This window comes from Equus caballus, chromosome 23, assembly GCF_041296265.1.
Source record: "Equus caballus isolate H_3958 breed thoroughbred chromosome 23, TB-T2T, whole genome shotgun sequence".
NCBI lineage: Eukaryota > Metazoa > Chordata > Mammalia > Perissodactyla > Equidae > Equus > Equus caballus.
This window is the reverse complement of record NC_091706.1, coordinates 51,772,603-51,790,021: the sequence shown is the minus strand read 5'-3', so window position 1 is coordinate 51,790,021 and position 17,419 is coordinate 51,772,603. Positions and strand designations below refer to the sequence as shown.

At 35.8% G+C, this 17,419-nt stretch overlaps 1 protein-coding gene across 6 annotated transcripts in view; it reads right to left on the bottom strand.

The window, feature by feature from the left end:
* Positions 1 to 17,419, bottom strand: part of DENND4C (DENN domain containing 4C) — a 113,580-nt gene that overhangs the window by 23,330 nt on the left and 72,831 nt on the right. For 3 of the 6 annotated variants that reach the window (XR_011431207.1, XM_023627415.2, XM_023627417.2), the window contains 7 exons: positions 15,605 to 15,737; positions 13,130 to 13,336; positions 8,372 to 8,500; positions 8,037 to 8,181; positions 7,619 to 7,765; positions 3,062 to 3,184; positions 1,752 to 1,898 (listed from right to left, as the gene is read on the bottom strand). Coding sequence is in view for 4 of the 6 variants with exons in the window: in XM_023627415.2 (XP_023483183.2) it covers positions 1,752 to 1,898; positions 3,062 to 3,184; positions 7,619 to 7,765; positions 8,037 to 8,181; positions 8,372 to 8,500; positions 13,130 to 13,336; positions 15,605 to 15,737 (1,031 nt within the window). In the remaining 2 variants the exon portion in view is untranslated. The remainder of the gene's footprint in view (positions 1 to 1,751; positions 1,899 to 3,061; positions 3,185 to 7,618; positions 7,766 to 8,036; positions 8,182 to 8,371; positions 8,501 to 13,129; positions 13,337 to 15,604; positions 15,738 to 17,419) is intronic. The other 3 variants (XR_011431208.1, XM_023627416.2, XM_070248269.1) reach the window with 1 other exon arrangement.

Below are 17,419 nucleotides of genomic sequence, written 5' to 3'. Positions count from 1 at the left end.
TAAGCATTTAGAGATATTTTTGAAATTTTTAGGAGAATTACATCAACTTATTTTACACCTCCAAAATTTGTACCTCCTTTGAAAACTTTTACCAATATTTGAGAAACAGATCTTTGCAAATGTACTGGTTCTCACAGTACTTTCAGGAATTTAGTGGCACATTCTGTTCAATTTTAAAATAAATTTGACTGTTTGATATATTAGCAAAGACCCATTACCACCTCATTCTTTCTTAATAGAATAAATCCTCGTAGATCAAGATGTAATATGGAGGGGCTGGCCCTGTGGCCAAGTGGTTAAGTTCATGCAGTCCGCTTCAGTGGCCCTGGGTTTCACTGGTTCGAATCCTGGGCACGGACATGGCACCACTCATCAGGCCATGCTGAGGCAGTGTCCCACATGCCACAACCAGAGGCACTCACAACTACAGTATACAACTATGTACTAGGGGGCTTTGTGGAGAAAAAGGAAAAATAAAATCTTAAAAAAAAAAAAAGATGTAACAGATGAAATAAGATGAGTAAAAAGAGAAGGAAACACAGCAGTCCTCAGACCCTGTCCATTTCAGTATTCTGAGAAAATTGTAAACCTTTGATGAAGAAAACTCTGCCCTTTTTCTATTCCTGCCATCAACAGGTTGGGAAAATGGGATACAGACCACATATATCAATTATTTTTTCAAAAAATCTTTAGCTCCACCTTTCAAGCACTAATTACCCAACAAAAATAAAGTGAACTTGGTATCACAGTAAATAAACCAAAGAAGACTTTAGGAATAAGGAGTATTTATTTCTACATTGATTTAAGAAATTGAGCAAATTAATTTCTATAAAGTCATACAATAGATACACTTACAGACAAGACAGTAGACTGTAGAGAAGTCAAGTGTAGCTACTACTAATGAAAGGCAAAGGACACAGGCCAATTTCATTGTCCTCTAAAATCACATACTTAGGGTATATGCCTTAAGGGTACTTGGGAGGCCTACAACATAACTGATAGCAGTAATCTCAAATTCAAAGGAGTCACATGCAACAGTTATTCATTACAAATACTTAATCACAAATAAGAAGTGGCTCAGGGTGCCTATAGTAACTGGGACAAAATTAAAGACCCACTGGTCTTTCTGTAGAGAGTAAGTGATGGGAATCTTTTTCTTCCATTTCCCATCAGTGATGGAAACTCTGTTGCCACACATAAGCCCTCTGGAATTCAATCACATCACTGCCTCTCTGTCCGTTTTTTTTTCTTTTTGTGAGGAAGATTGTCACTGAGCTAACATCTGTGCCAATCATCCTCCATTTTATGTGGGATGCTGTCACAGCATGGCGTGATGAGCAGTGCTAGGTCCATGCCCAGGATCTGAACCTGCAAACCCCGGGCCACTGAAGCAGAGTGTGTGAACTTAAGCACTACACTACCAGGCTGACCCATCTCTGTTCTTGAAGAGTATAGGAGGCCCTACAGTCTTCTCTCATTATCTACCATGAGAAAGAGGGACCAAACTGAGAGCAGGCACTGCAACAAGAAAGATATTCCAAATAACACACACGCTAAATACTCCTTTCAAAAATTAAATATCTTTAACAACTATTTTACACCTTCTTCTTTAGCCCATTTGTAGGATTCAAACTTACTTCTGGCTCTTTAGCATGCTCATTATAACTAAGTTAATTTAACGTCATTAAAGGCACAAGTATATCTGTCGAAGTATATTTTAAATATTTAATAAGAAATATGTACAGACTCACCAGTGCTACTCTTCCGGCCGCTGATGTCAAACACACCAGAAGGAGCTTTCACGATACTGCTGCCCCAGGCAGGAGGCTCAGTAGGGCTCTGTGGCTCGGCACGAGGCTGTGAATGCTTTGCCACAACAGCAGAGACATCACACACCTCTGGGGAAAAACATTTGGATGTTAGCATTCCTAGCTTTGCCAAAATTGAACAGAAACCATACATTGATTTTTACGTATTTTTCCCCCAAGCGAGGGTGAATGCATGACTATTTTATGACTGATTTATTGTGTTTGATTTACTTTATGCCATATTGACTTTACTTTATGCCATATTGACTTTACTTTATGCCAGTATTGAGTGGAATAACTGCTTTATTTTAGCATTCAGTAATCCTCACTTGGGCGTTCTTGAGTGAATACATGAACGCCTTGACTTTTTTTTGTTTTTAACGATTGGCCCCTGAGCTAACAATTCTTGCCAATCATTTTTCTTTTTTTTCTGCCTTTTCTCCCCAAATCCCACCAGTACATAGTTGTATATTTTAGTTGTGGGTCCTTCTAGTTGTGGCATGTGGGACGCCGCCTCAGCATGGCCTGACGAGCGTTGACATGTCCGCGCCTAGGATCCGAACCAGCGAAACCCTGGGCTGCTGAAGCGGAGAGTGCCAACTTAACCACTCGGCCACGGGGCTGGCCCCAAGGGCTTGGCTTTTAGTTACATTCCTCATCACCTGTCAAACAGGAGCAGGGCTTGCTTCTGCATAACTCTGGAGCATAAAATAAACGGCATTATTAAAGGAAGTGTACTTTTGTGTAAGAGGATGGGAAGAACATCTTATTACCAGAAAACCAAAATATTCTTCCATATTTCCATAAGGTGACTACTACAAATCATTTCTACCTCAATGAGCCCCATAAAAAAAACCAAGAAAACCACAGACTATATTTAACCTACCAATGAAAACTATCCACTTAGATTATTTGAAGGACTTCTAGTGAAAGAGCATTTTAAAATAAGAGGGGCACTGGAGTACAAGTTTGATGAATCAAAGTTTAGTCCTGGTTCTGTCACAAAGTAGCTATGTAACTTTGGCTCAATGGGTCACTGTTTCCTACAAAATTGAGGGTTGACCTACAGAGTCTCTAAAGGGCTCTTAAATTCTAAAATTCAGAAACTACCAAAGCATATCATTTATAATAGTACATAGTATCTTACAAGCCCAGACCTTACATTTCTGTAAATTAACACCAAAATTATCAAAAAGACTTTTAATTAATATAGGTATTTTTTGAAGTAAAGCTAGTAAATATTGGTACTTAACCTTCTGTTTGCACTTTTGTTTTAGTTATCAATTCTCTTGCTATTTGTTCTTCAGGCACATGAATTTCTGCATCATCCTTTCTAAGTTCATCCTTAGACCCATAGCCTTGGTCAGACTGACCACCTGTTAAAAAGAATGCAGGCTCACATATAAATGTTTTCATATACTTACAGTCCAGCTATAAAATGTCAAAAGAAAATTCCACTGAGCTACACAATTAAACTGAGAGAAAAAGAAGACAAGAAAGCTCACAAAGCACATAGAACATTTTAAAACAATGATAAGAAGCAAAGAACAGCAGAAACAGGAACATCCATTACATATTTGGAAGCACTGAACCTTAATTTCCTCATCTATAAATTAATAGATTTGGACAACATGTTCTGAAAATTTTCCTTTGGAGTGTGTCTATAGAAGGTTACCTTTTGTATAAGAAAGAGGAAATAAAACAAACATTTATCTGCTTACTTTTTCAAAAAGAAATGTAGAAATAATAAGCCAGAAAACAATATAACTGGTTACCCACAAGGGGTGGGGGGAAGTAGGATGGAAGGGATAGAGAGGAAACTTCTCTGAATGTGGCTTATTGTATTGTTTTTATTTTTGAAAATGTATTAACTTCTACATATTCAAAAAAATTAAATCAACAAAACTGGAGACGGGGGGGTAACGCCAACAGAAACAAAGGAAACCAACTGTACTTCACAGGAATAACAGAACCACCCTGAAAGGACGGGGGGAGGACTAATCCAAGTCACTTTTGAACACATTATTTTGAATATATATCCTAAGCCTGGGCGGGTAACAGTCAAATCCTGGACTTCTTAGGAGGCTTGCTTCTCACAGGGGAATGGGTGCAGCAATTCTGAAATGATTTTATGTGTAGGACTGAGCAAATGAGTAAATGTGATGATGTTGCTGGGAGCCAAGATTCTTACTACGGAAGAACAGAGATTTATAAAAGAAAATGGAATAAGAGAAGGCAAGGAAAAACCTGTGGGGTTGATTTGGAGTTGGACGTATTTCTGAAATATATATACATATGTTCTAGCTCTGCTGAAAAAGTTTAGAAGCAGTAATGCCCTAGTACTGGTAAGCACACCTAAAAGCCAGATCTTGGTTTCTAAAATCTATTGCCTACTAAAAGGAACTTGGGATCCTTGAAGAAATGGCTGATTCCTGAACTCAGGCAGGGAAGGTACAAGAATGAACCAAGAACATTTTGTTGTGCAAGAAAGGAAGTGCTCAAAAACATGATGGGGGCATGTCTAAAGGCCATATGATAGAATACCATCTTATAAATGTGGAAGGAAGATAGAGCTGGCAAAATCCCCACTTTATGACCATCATAGTAAAGACTGGTTCAGACAAGAATCATCAATGGATGCTAAGTTTAAAAGGGAAAGTGTGATGAGAGAGAGGAGATTATTGCATAGTCTCAGAGTGTCTCTTCACAAATAGCTTATTATCTGTCTGCAAGGGGGATAATAGTAACTAAGAGAAAGCAAACACTGAGACCAGGTGATAAAAATTAACATCACCAATGAGGGGCAGACAGACATCGTTTGCCTCTGGGATGTGATAATCTGAAAAGGATACATCATCACTTTCGTAGCAGAGCCATATGTGCATAACCTAATCTAACCACAAGGAAACATCAGACAAACTCAAACTGAAGAGCATTCCACAAAATAACTGGACTGAATTCTTCAAGAAGGTCAAAGTCATGAAAGACAAAGGGTGAGGAACTGTGCCAGGTTAAAGGAGACCAAAGAGAGGGAGTTAAAGTACCACAAATTGACAAAATTGGAATACAGACTACAGACTAGTATAGTCTACTGTAAAGACTAAGACTACTACAGATTAAAGTAGCCTATCAACATTTCCCTGAATTTGGTAACTATACTATGGTTAGATAAGAGAAAATACCACTGAAGTATTAAGAGGTAAAAGGGCAAGATGTATGCAACCTGTTCCTACATGATTTTGAAAAATGTGTGTATGTGCATAGAAAGAGAACGATACAGCAGATGTGGCACACAGAGACTAAAGCAGATAAAAGTCATTCCAGATTCTCTACTATTCTTGCAACAGTTCTGTATGTTTGAAACTATTTCAAAATAAAGTTTTTTAAAAGTCTATTTTAGCTTTAAAGTTTTATCATTTAAAGCCAAAACTAAGACCAGTTACAAAGAGAATCATTATAAAGGATGTCAATGAAAAACACATAAAACAAAAAATATAGTGCCTTCCACTCTCTACCACTTGTTACACTGCCAGTCAAACTTCGGGTGTGCCATATAACAAAAGAGATAAGCTTCTTTTTTTTTTTTGCTGAGGAAGATTCACCCTAAACTAATGTCTGTTGCCAATCTTCCTCTTTTTGTTTAAGGAAGATGTGCCCTGGGCTAACATCCGTGCCAACCTTCCCCTATTTTGCATGTGAGTCGCCACCACAGCATGGCTGTTGACAAGTGGTGCAGGTCCACACCTGGGAACCAAACCCAGGCCACCAAAGCAGAGTGCACTGAACTTAAAACACTAGGCCACAGGGCCAGCCCCAGAGCTAAACTTCTTTAAATACTGCTATTTAGAATTAATAACTTCAGTCACTTTTTTATTGGACCCCTCAGAAAGTCTGGTAAAGCATCTGGCACCATGAAATGAACACCAGACTGGGAACTGAGTAAACTGATTAAATCCAGATCTGTCTCCCAACAAGCTAAGTGACTCAGTATCAGGAACTAGCTGGAAAGACTCTACAAGATAATCCCTAATGAAAGGAGTAATTTAAGTATCTGGGCTGGAAGTCTTCAAAAGTATCAAATGACATCACCAGAAACTCTACAGAGACACAACAGTCACTATAAATTCAGTATCGGGGCTTCAGCCATTTGAAATGCTGCTAAAAAGAAATACATGGAAGAGGGATGTGAAATTTCTTCTTCAAGTACTGGAATCTTTATACCAATTACCCAGGATTATAAGGAGATCATTTTTTTCCATTAAAGGATACAAGTGTAAAAATCTAGAGGAATAAAGAGAATGCTTATCTATTATTTTTTATTACTATTATTATTCCTGTTGAAATGGTGTCATACCACAAAATTATTTTCTTGGTTTTTCATAAATGAAATCCATTTCATCTATAAGTATTAGGAAAAAATACAGGAGGAAATAAAACAAGGTGGCTTTAAAATGAAAGTCTCATAAAAATTCCTATTTATTTGAAGAAAGTTAATTTACAAACAGGATTATAACTTATAGCCTTATGTTGACTTTCAATGATTTATACATACTTCCGTAATTATGGGGGTAGTTTTTAGCACAAGAATTCAGCAGATCAGTTTTAGCAAGCAAAAACCACCTCAACAGCTAGAATACTGAAAACTTTAATGCTCATAAAACTATTTAAAACAGTGATGCTACAAATCAACCTCAAAATAAGAATTATAGCAAGGCATAGTATATTCCAAATAAGATAACAAATATGCTTTGCAAATTGATCATAAAACGTTAGTTGGATACTTTTAATAGTGCATATATGATTACACTTATCTGAAGGAGAAAAAGCCAAGAAAACTAAAATTGTTCTCCACTTGTAACAATACTTAACATACAACAAAAGGTCTCTCCCCCACCCTTGCATGTCAGCAAAATTTAACCTAATAAATGAGAAATTACCTGAAGTGGTTAACATTCAAAGGTAGAATTAATGCACACGTGTATCCATAGCTTCATGTCATACAAGTCTGTCTGCACCCCACACCATGACAGCCAAGGACAAATGCAGCACCAAGAAACAGCACAGAGCAAAAAGCAGAGCAACAAAGAGCAGAGAAAAGGAAACTTCAGTCACTGAGACAAGTTCATCAGATGAAGCACAGGAATTAGACTCAGAATTCTTTTTAAAGAAAAACTTGAGATATTAACAACACAACAACAACAAAAAAGAAAAACAACACAAGAAGAAGGATGTGCAACACACATATATCTGCTCAAGGTGCTACTTTAACTACACTTATTTCTAATTTCAGAGGCCAGAGGTTATGTCTGTAGCTTTGTATGTCAAAGTAGCTTCAGTAGTTTCTCAGATTTCAGAAAGCGTCATTTAAAGCAATAACTATGCAGAGAGAATACTTTTTCTCACGGTGTGTGAATTCTTTTCCTCTTTCTTTAACATTCATAATCTCAAATCTTTAATAAATATTTTCCACTTGATGAAAAAAGATTTGCAAGTTGTGCCACAAATATTCAAGTTCCTCAGCTCACATTCCTAACAACTATATGATATACTTTCACAAATTAATGACGAACAAATACAAAGAAGCACCATGCTAGAGCCTTCTGCACAGCAATTCAAAGTTAACTTCATACTCTAAGGAACACAGAGAAGTGATCTGCAATCAGAGGTGTAATTTCTTCCCTTATTCATACATAGTATTTTGAAAGTACTCATAGAGCACAAACGTGAGAAAGGAGGGTAGAAGTTTTTTTAAAGAGGAAAAACTTAACATGAGAGTAAGTGAAGGGTTAGTAAAATCCAGATTTTACTACCTGTGCTAGAGTGATTATCAATGGAATCAAGCCTGATTAAATCTCTGACGAAGACTGTGTGCTCCCCATTGTTAGCATCATTAGAACTATCCACGCTACCGTGGCTCACCGTGTCCCCATCACTTCCACCTGTGGCACTCTGAGGAGCTAAAGATAAGGACAACAGCAGTTCAATAACATGCGCATCGATAATCTCTGAAACTAAACATGAATAACCTACAGTTCATTTAAAGTAGCAGAACCCCTTCTAAATTTGTGGAGGGGAAACTAAATTTGGACTAAGGTAGTTTCTGTGTTTAGTTGTATATGAAAATATCAGCCAGAATTACTTTAAGTTTCTACTTCATCTAATTAAAAATTCACAGCCTATAAAGCTTATGGTTCAGCAAGAAAGTATCTTTCCAATCACATATATTACCTGATATTGAGGATACCTGTGACTTTTGCACGGTCTTTTTAAGCGGCTGCCTAAATTGTGCCAAGCCACGTACCACATTCCGTACCTTCGTCCATAAGAAGATACCACTGCGGGTACTGCTAGGCCATGGGCTCTCCAAAACTACCTAAAGACAAAATAGTGGTAAAAATAATGGTTATTAGGAATATTTGCTCTTTTAAAAAATACATAAATATATAATACATAAAGAATTATACCCCAGAACCTCCAAAAGAAGTTTCATGAATAATAAAAGGTATAAAAAATTATCAATCTCAATAAAGCAGCATATATTGCTTAATGTCAATCCTACTTACCTTATTACAATAACCATAAGTAATAGCATTTGGCTTTATCTTAGCAGTTTTCATTTCAAATAAAACTCTCACTGCTAAAACAGGATGACCCCAAAGTCCACAGAGCTGCATTACTACTCGATAGCACACCTAACAAAAAACAACATCCAAACATCAGTAGTTAGTCCATCTTGACTTGCAGAGATTTTTAAATGCCTTTATTCTTCTTCTCAAAGTTATTAAGCTCTATTTTCTCCTTTGTTCTGATTTGAGAATCTCGTATATTATTTTAAAATCTATATATTAATGGAAGTACCAGCATTATTAACTATTTCACATAAGACCTATGTGCACGTGTGCCATTTATTTCAGTAACTAAGTTTACACAAAGAGAATGACTACTATTCTCCATAATTTGAGAAGGAATTCATTTTTTAAATCACAGATGATTAAAATAGCTTTCTCCCAAATCATGTTCTATATTCTATGCCAAAGGAATTCAAGATGGCATCTCCAGGATGCCTGTATAACAAAAAGGGTTCTGTAGACCCACATCTTAGAAAAGTATGAGAAGAAAGTTAAAATCACTGTACTATTATTAGCAAAGACTTTTCTGAGAACACGTGTTTACCAAGGAGAGCTAGATTTGATCAGAAGAGGACTCCTAAATTGGGAACTCCTAAAAGTTAGAATCTCACACATAGAAGACAATGGCAGAAACCATGAAGAATGATGAAACAGGAATCCCGAGGATCCCTGGCAAAGAGGTGAGCCAGTTTACGAGAACAGTGACAGGGAAGCCACAGACTACTACAGCTTAATCTGAAAATAAGGAAATAGACATATAGAAGATACTCTTCTTGGGACTTGTAAAATGTGCTCTGCTTATGACAGAGTTGGTGAACAATACAGTGAGCATCATGAAGCCAAGCTGCTCTCTCTACTAAAGGGGAAAGTAAAAAGATTTGAGAAAGGATATCTTATCCAAGAGAACAGAAGAAATAAAATAGGAAAAGAGATCTGAAGAGGCAGAGGATCATGAGGAGGAGTACTAGGAAGCTAGAAGTGGAGAGTAGAGTTTAGGAGCAGAAGGAGGTTGGAAACTGTTAGAGCAACTCTCTAAGGGACTAGGTTAAGGAAGTGCTAGGAAACTACATGAATCAGGAACAACTAAAGGAACTAGTAAGATGTATGAAGTGAAGAAGAAGAACTGGTACAAGAGGGTTCTTCAAATATCTAAAGAGTTGTCACACAAATGAGGGAGTAAACAGTTTGAGCAATTCCAAAAAAGCCACAGGGAGGTGGAACTGAGCTCAACATAAGACACACACACTTTCTAACAATTAGAACCAATTCAAACATAGGCAAGATCCCATATGTTACAGACCTTCTACAGAGCATCTCAGCTTTAGGCTGAAGTTGTACTAAAATATCTTTTTTTTTTTTTTTTAAAGGATTGGCACCTGGGCTAACAACTGTTGCCGATCTTTTTTTTTTTTTTTCCTGCTTTATCTCCCCAACTCCCCCCTCCTGTACACAGTTGTATATCTTAGTTGCAGGTCCTTCTAGTTGTGGGATTTGGGATGTCGCCTCAACGTGGCCTGACGAGCGATGCCACGTCCGCACCCAGGATCCGAACCCTGGGCCGCCGCAGCAGAGCAAGCGAACTTAACCACTCGGCCACAGGGCCGGCCCCATACTAAAATATCTTAAAGTCCTATTCAACTCTAAGATTCTGCGAGCCATGAAAAACAAATTCCTTTCTATGTCAAATTGGGATTAATCTGAAGGTTCTAAAACCATTCTAGACAATGAATTTATTCAGAAGTCTGCAAAGTGTTCCAATCTTCCAGGTTTACCCGTATAAGAGCTAGGGACCCAAATAAAGAAACAGTAATAATGCCAGGGATGTAATTTTTCAATTGCAGTATTCTGTTGCCTACAACATAGTATCTTTTGGATGTCTGTGGTAGATAAAAGATGGCCACAAACTCTTTCCTCCTCCGCCCATTGAGAGGACTATGTCTCTCCCCTTGACCTGAAGGGGAGGGGGTTATGAGACTGCATGACCAATAGAATTTAGTTGAGGTGACACTGTACCAGTTTCTTGGCTTAAAACTTAAGAAACTGCCAGTTTCCACTTCCTCGCTCTTGAAACAAATGCTCTTAGAGCTCTAAGCTATCATGGAAAAAGCCCAAGTACCACATGGAGAGGTCCTGAGACTACATGGAGGGAGAGGGGCCCACCTGAGCCCAGCCCTCCAGTCACCCATGCCAAGGTACCTGGCTGGCATTTGAGTTAAGCAGTCTTGGAGCCTCCAGACCAGACCAGCCAGCAACTGATTATATCCAAGAGATTCCAGTTAATGCAATGTGGAGTGGAAAAATCCTTCCTCTATTCTCAGCAAATCAATAATAAGATCTAATAAAATGGTTATTTTAAGCCACATAAGTTCTGAGGTGGTTCGTTCCTCAGCAATATATAACAATAGCTGTATGAGGGCACTGATGAGACAATGTTGGAATAAGCATGACACAAATATTTCATGTTCATTAAAAACTCAGTAAACAGTAAAATGCAAAATGCAATACACATTTTAACTTTAACTTAGCCTATGTGGCATATGCTACTTCTGGGTCTTCTAAAAGTTTTATTTTAAAATCTAGGTTATTACAACTTTTACAAACATAACATGTAGAACACAAAGCTGTCAAATGAAAACATTAAGCATATGAATGAGACAGTGGGTTCTAATGGAATGTGGACCTAAAAATTAAAACCACTTACTTGCTGGGTGGCCTTACGTGTGTGTCATTTCATCTAAGTTTCAAATTTCTTTCTTTGTAAAATGTAGCTAATATATAAATTGCCCCACCAAGTTGCTGGGAATACCGAAGGAAATAATGTACATGAAAATACTGTGAAAACTTTAATATGTTCTTCCATGTGTAATCATTAAACAGATAAAATTCATCAAATACACCTGGCAAATATACGTTCTTAAGTTTTACAATAAACAAACATTTCTTCCAGTTGTAGAGATGTAATTATTTCAGGAGACTACAGATCTGTCAATCTAACTTGTTAGAAGTACGAATACAACAAATTAACTTCCAAATTTTAAACTTCCTATCATGGTGTTTATTGGAAAATAGTCTGAAAAAGTTTTTTAGCTTACTAGTCATAATTGCTGCATGTCAGAAAACAAGAAAATGTAATTATTTGTACCAGAGACTACCACACAACGGTAATGCCTGTAGAGAAACAAACTTTTCAGGTAATTTGTGATATGTCCTATGAACTTATAACTTATCAAAGAAACTTAAGGATTGTGCTTTGAATTTAGAGTACAGTAACATAATATTTGCTCTCTCATAGAGCATACTTTAAAACACTTTTAAAATGTTCTATGCTTTTCACAGAGTTAAAACACATTAGATATAAAAACTAACTCTATCAGAACAAATTTTTTCAAACACGAAAATGTATGAGGTACAAAAAACTGATTCTCATCAAGTACTTTTAATTTCCAAATAGTTTTATAAACATAGATGAGAGAAAATATTATCAAATATGACAACTGACATTTTAGTACTTGTTTTTTAAGTTTATCTTCTTATTTTAAAAGCTTTTAAAACATACAGATAACACTTAGAGAAAAATAAGTTTTAGTGTGCCCACAAGCATTATCAAATCTTAACATGGAACATGCTGTATTAATTTTAGATCTTTTTTATCTCAAAAAAGAAAAAAATTAGTTACTGCTGAAGCCTATAATGTGCCCCTCTTCATTCCTATTTCTCTTCTATCCTTGTGCTCTCTCCTTCCCCCAGATATCCATTACTCTGAATTTTTAATTCAACTTCACTTTAAATTTTAATCTGATTCTAAATATCATTTACAGTTATTTTAACACCAAAAATAATTTTTGAAGGGAAAAATAGTAAAGAGAAAGGCTAAATAAGTGACTCAGTTTCTTCGACCATTAACTGGATGTTTTCACCACCTATCTCTTAGGATGGTTCTGAGGCTTAAGAGAGAACACATGTAAAACCCTGAGCACATTATTCACTCAGTGCTCGCTCTGAGCAGGTAATATTCGAGGCACGTAATGTACAAGAACTGATTTACCCCTCAGATTAACCATATGAAGAAGGTACTAACTATGATTATCTACATCACTGGAGTAATTTTGTCCTCCATGGGACATTCAGCAACATCTGCAGACACTGTCGACTGCTATGGCGGGTGAGGTGGATGGCTACTGGCATATAGTCGGTAGACGCCAGGGGTGCCACTAAATATTCCACAATGTGAGGACAGGCCCCCAAAATAAATAATTATGGGGCCAAAATGTCCACAGTGCCAAGGTTGAGAAACTCAGATCTACATTTTCTTATGTGTAATCTGAAACACAGATAGGTTATACAACTCACCCTAGGATACAGGTCCTAAGTGGAGAGCCACTTACTAAAAGCCATTCTCTACTTGCTTCCTAACAAAGCTGTATTAAAAATAAAATGAAGTAAATACTATTTTCTATTTATGAAGGGCAAACAATCTGGTCTAAGTAAAGAAGTCTCTGCTTCATTCCAAAGCAGTAACTTTTAAATAATATACTTAAAAATAAACAATAAGTACTACCTCTATGAAACAAGGAATAGATTTACCTTTCCTGCTTAATGAAAATACGTGAGGACACTTTAAACCACTGAGACCTAGATTTTATCAAAAATAAAACATATCTTTGTAACAATAACTCAATTTGTTATACTTGCCTCATCCAGTGGATCCACATCTGTTTTCCGCATCTTAATAAGGACATCATATGCCTGCTGAAGTGCTCTGACCTTAGGATGAGAAACTCTAACATAGGCTGGGAGACAAATAAACCATAAACTGTAACAATGACTGAAGAGACACTTGGCCCATTGTGGTGGATTTGTATAACATCTCTTTGCCAACTTATGAGCTGTTTTTATCTCCTAGAAAGAGAATATAAAACATTATGGTATTTACTAAAATTCTTTGGGGTGGGGGAAAAGTGAGAAGGAAAAAGGAGAGAAAAATTTAACATAAAATTTGACCCTAAAATCAAGCATTTCATAGTGTTACTTTTGTGAGTGGCTTCTTAGTGCCACATGGTTTCTTTAACATTCATCTATAGAAGTACTTTAAACTCTAACTATCTTTTGGCAAGCATGCATCTCCTAATAGACTAAAAATACCTTAAAAGCAGAGATCACTCATATTTTTATAATATAATAGTTAGGCATCCTTTATACAGAAGGCACTCATATTTCACGATCAAAGGGATTAAACCATTTAGAGTTAAATGTCATTCTTGAAAAGTGATAGTCTCTCACTCTTCTTCCTGCTTAGAAGTTTAAGATGCCCTAGGCTATTTCCTCCCAAGATTTCTACTCTACCCTCCCTCACCATGGTCTGTGTTAATTCCTTCACTGACTAATTACTTATTAAGACCCATTCTTTTGCAGGAAAATAGTCTGAGAAAGATCATAGACCTTTCTACCTAACAGTTTGACAGTCTTGTTTTCTACCTTTGGTTTTCATGCTGATTTAGGTAGAAGAGAGAACAAGGTAGCAAAATCACCTGCTGAGCTTTATCAAACCACATACTACCAGAAACTATAGAGCCTTCCAGACATGCCACACTTCCATCATGTGCCTTGCACTAAAGACCCCTCTGCTGGGATGTGTTCTAAATAAAAATATCCTGGCGTGTTAATTTTTCTTATGAACTCTATTTCCATGAGACTTGAAGAAATATTTGAAAATGCAGCCCCGTATTTGCTAAGATCTGAAGGTCCTTTTCTTTTCCAACTAGCCTAGAAAAAAAATTCCGGTGAAAATGAGATTTAAAGACTTAGCAAAATTCTCCCATTTTAAAAACTTCCCTTTATTAAGTTGATAACAGTAAAAAGAATATTTTCCCTTCTGACAACATTGAGAGAAATATGCACTTATAAAATTAAGGGACACCTCAGCTTACCTTGAGGATTTGGAGGAAATGTAAATGAATTGGTAAAACTTGAACTAAGAATTTCATTCTGAAATTTTCCATGTTTTGTAGACTCTAAAAATATCAGTATATGTTTAAAGGATGTTTAATTTTAACTCACACCTAACCATAGCTTAACTCTTTATACCTAAATCAGGTATGGTATTAAAGCATGATGTCTAGGTTGCCCTAAGTTAACTCCCTTTAGAATGCAATATTTGCTATAAAGTATATTTACATTAACCATGAGGGAAATGCAAGTTAAAATCACAATGAGATACGACCTCATACCCCTTAGGATGGCTATAATCAAAAAGACAAATAATAACAAGAATTGACAAGCATGTGGTGAAACCAGGACCCTCACACACTGCTGGTGGGAATGCAAAATGGTGCAGCCGCTTTGGAAAACATTTTGATAGTTCCTCAAAAGGTTAAACACAGAGTTACCATACGACACATCAATTCTACTTCTAGGTATATACCCAAGAGAAGTGAAAACATACATCCACACAAATACTTGTACACAAATGTTCATAGCAACACTAAGCATAATAGCCAAAAAGTAGGAACCAGCTATATATCCATGAATGGATAAATAAAAAGTGCTATATATCCATACAAGGGAATATTATTCAGCATTAAAAATAAATGAAGCACTGATACTTGCTGCCACATGGATGAACTTTAAAAACATTAAGCTTCTTTCACAAGCGAAAGAAGCCAGTTACAAAAGGTGACATATTGTACAAATCCATTTATATGAAATGCCCAGAAAAGGCGAAACTATAGAGAAAGAAAGTAGATTAGTGGCTGCCGAGGGCTGTGGGGGATGGAGGAAGTTGGGGTTAACAGCTAAGGAGTGTGGGCTTCATTTCTGGGGTGACGAAAATGTTGTAAAATTGACTGTGGTAGGGGTTGCACACCCTATGAATATACTAAAAAATATCGAGTATACTTTAAATGGCTGAATTGCAGGGTATGTGAATTACATCTCAATCAAATTGTCTTTAAAAAAATATATTTGGTTCCCAACGATTCTCTTAAAGCATTCAAAAACTTCAGCCTCAATACTATAACTAGGGTTGTAAGAAATCTAGTTTAATTCATTAACAACCATAGTGGGCCATCAAACGGTTGCTGTGGGTGATAATTCTAAACTATGAGCTGCATATCACATATACATATTTTACATTTTAAATTAACATGTATTATATAAAGAATATCTGACCTGTTTAGTTCTCTTAGCCATGAGAGCCGGACTCTTTGCAATGCTATTCCCAGTAGGGTGTCTACTAAAACAAAGTTTCAACTCCTGCGGTCTGTCAAAAAGCTTAAGGTCCAGTCTTGGAAAGCATGTGTAACTAAAATAAAAAGCAAAAATAGAACTGCTGATTTAAAATACATTAACTCTTTATATTATTCCAGAATTTAGGTGAATATTTCTAAACCTCAAATGGAACCCAATACTATTCCCCAAAATCTTTATACATAAAAAAATTTTCTTTCAAATATCTATGATATAGTTATAAGACACATAGACTACCTACATGGAAACTGCCTCCTCCCCACTCTATTTATTTTCAACCAATCCCTGGAATGCAGAAAACCCTGATATCTTACTTGACAGAGGAATTAATAATTGTTTCAATAGAACCCATCGTGTCCAATGATAATTTATATTAAAAAATAACAGTATACTTTGTAATTGTTTTTCTTCATAGAAGTATCTTGTATTGGCATTTAAAAGAAAAAATCTATAATATTTTTATTTTAGGGATATACCATAATTTAACCAATGCTTTACTGTTGGACATTTTTAGGTTATTTCTGAATTTTGGCAATTAAATATATTTGTACATATATCTTTGTGAATACTTTTACTTAATTTCTTAGGATAATGCCCAATTACAGAGTTTGCTATGGTCAATGTTTATCAAGAGAAGCAACATTATTATAATCACTATCAAATAATTTCCAGAAAGGTTATACTTATACTCACTGTAACTAGTAGCATAGCCTATCCTCAACTTGATAGATTATAAATACTTCTACTCATCATTTTGGTTTGCACTTCTTTGAATATTAGAAAATCTTAATATATTTTCATATTATTGAATATTGGGATTTCTTCTCAGAAATTGCCTACTTATTTCCCTTGGCCAATTTTCTCCTGGGAGATATTGCCTTTCCCTACTTGATTTACCTTGTTTGTCAATACCTGGATTCCAATGTACAGTGACTAAGCCAAAGTAAAAAAGAATTCTATAATTAAAATGCAATCAAAATAGTACTTAATAAAGCCACTCAATCCCAGCTATATACTCTTCATTCTTAAGCAGTCCTGGTGAGATTATATATTAATTCCATATTTTTGGAAGACATTTTATATTCCCTTTGACTCAGAAATTCTTTTAGGAATACAGCCTAATAAAATAACTGTGTATATACACAAAGATACAGATAGCAAAGAACTACAAACAAATCCACAGGAGACAAAACAAATCACAATAAATGCATGCAGTGTGAGCATTCAAAATGATACGGCACAAAAATATTTATTGGCATGGAAAAATGTTCAGATTATTACAGGCAAACACAGGTTACAAAGAATGTGTACAAGATGAACTCATATTTGTTTTAAGTATGGTAAATGCAAATTTATGCAAAAAAGAGAAGATATACATACAATTGTTAATAGACATTAAGTATTGGTGTTAAAATTATGTGCTAGTTTTCTTTTGTTGTCTGATTTTCTAAGTTTATTAAACTACGTTTTATCATGATTATAACAATAAAGAGCAACCAAATACATTTTCAAAAATTTCTTAAAAGATTCCCATCCAAATTCTCCTTTTTAAATTTATTTGAATAAAGAATGTTTCCTGGTCCTCTACTTTTTTTCTCTGATATCTTACCAACGCATAAGAATTTCACAGTCTTTATACTGACAACAAAACCTCCAAAGGAAAGAGAAACCTCACAAAAGTAAATTTTTCTTCTTCAGAAATGAAATTTTAAAGATTAAAATATGGTCAGACGTTTA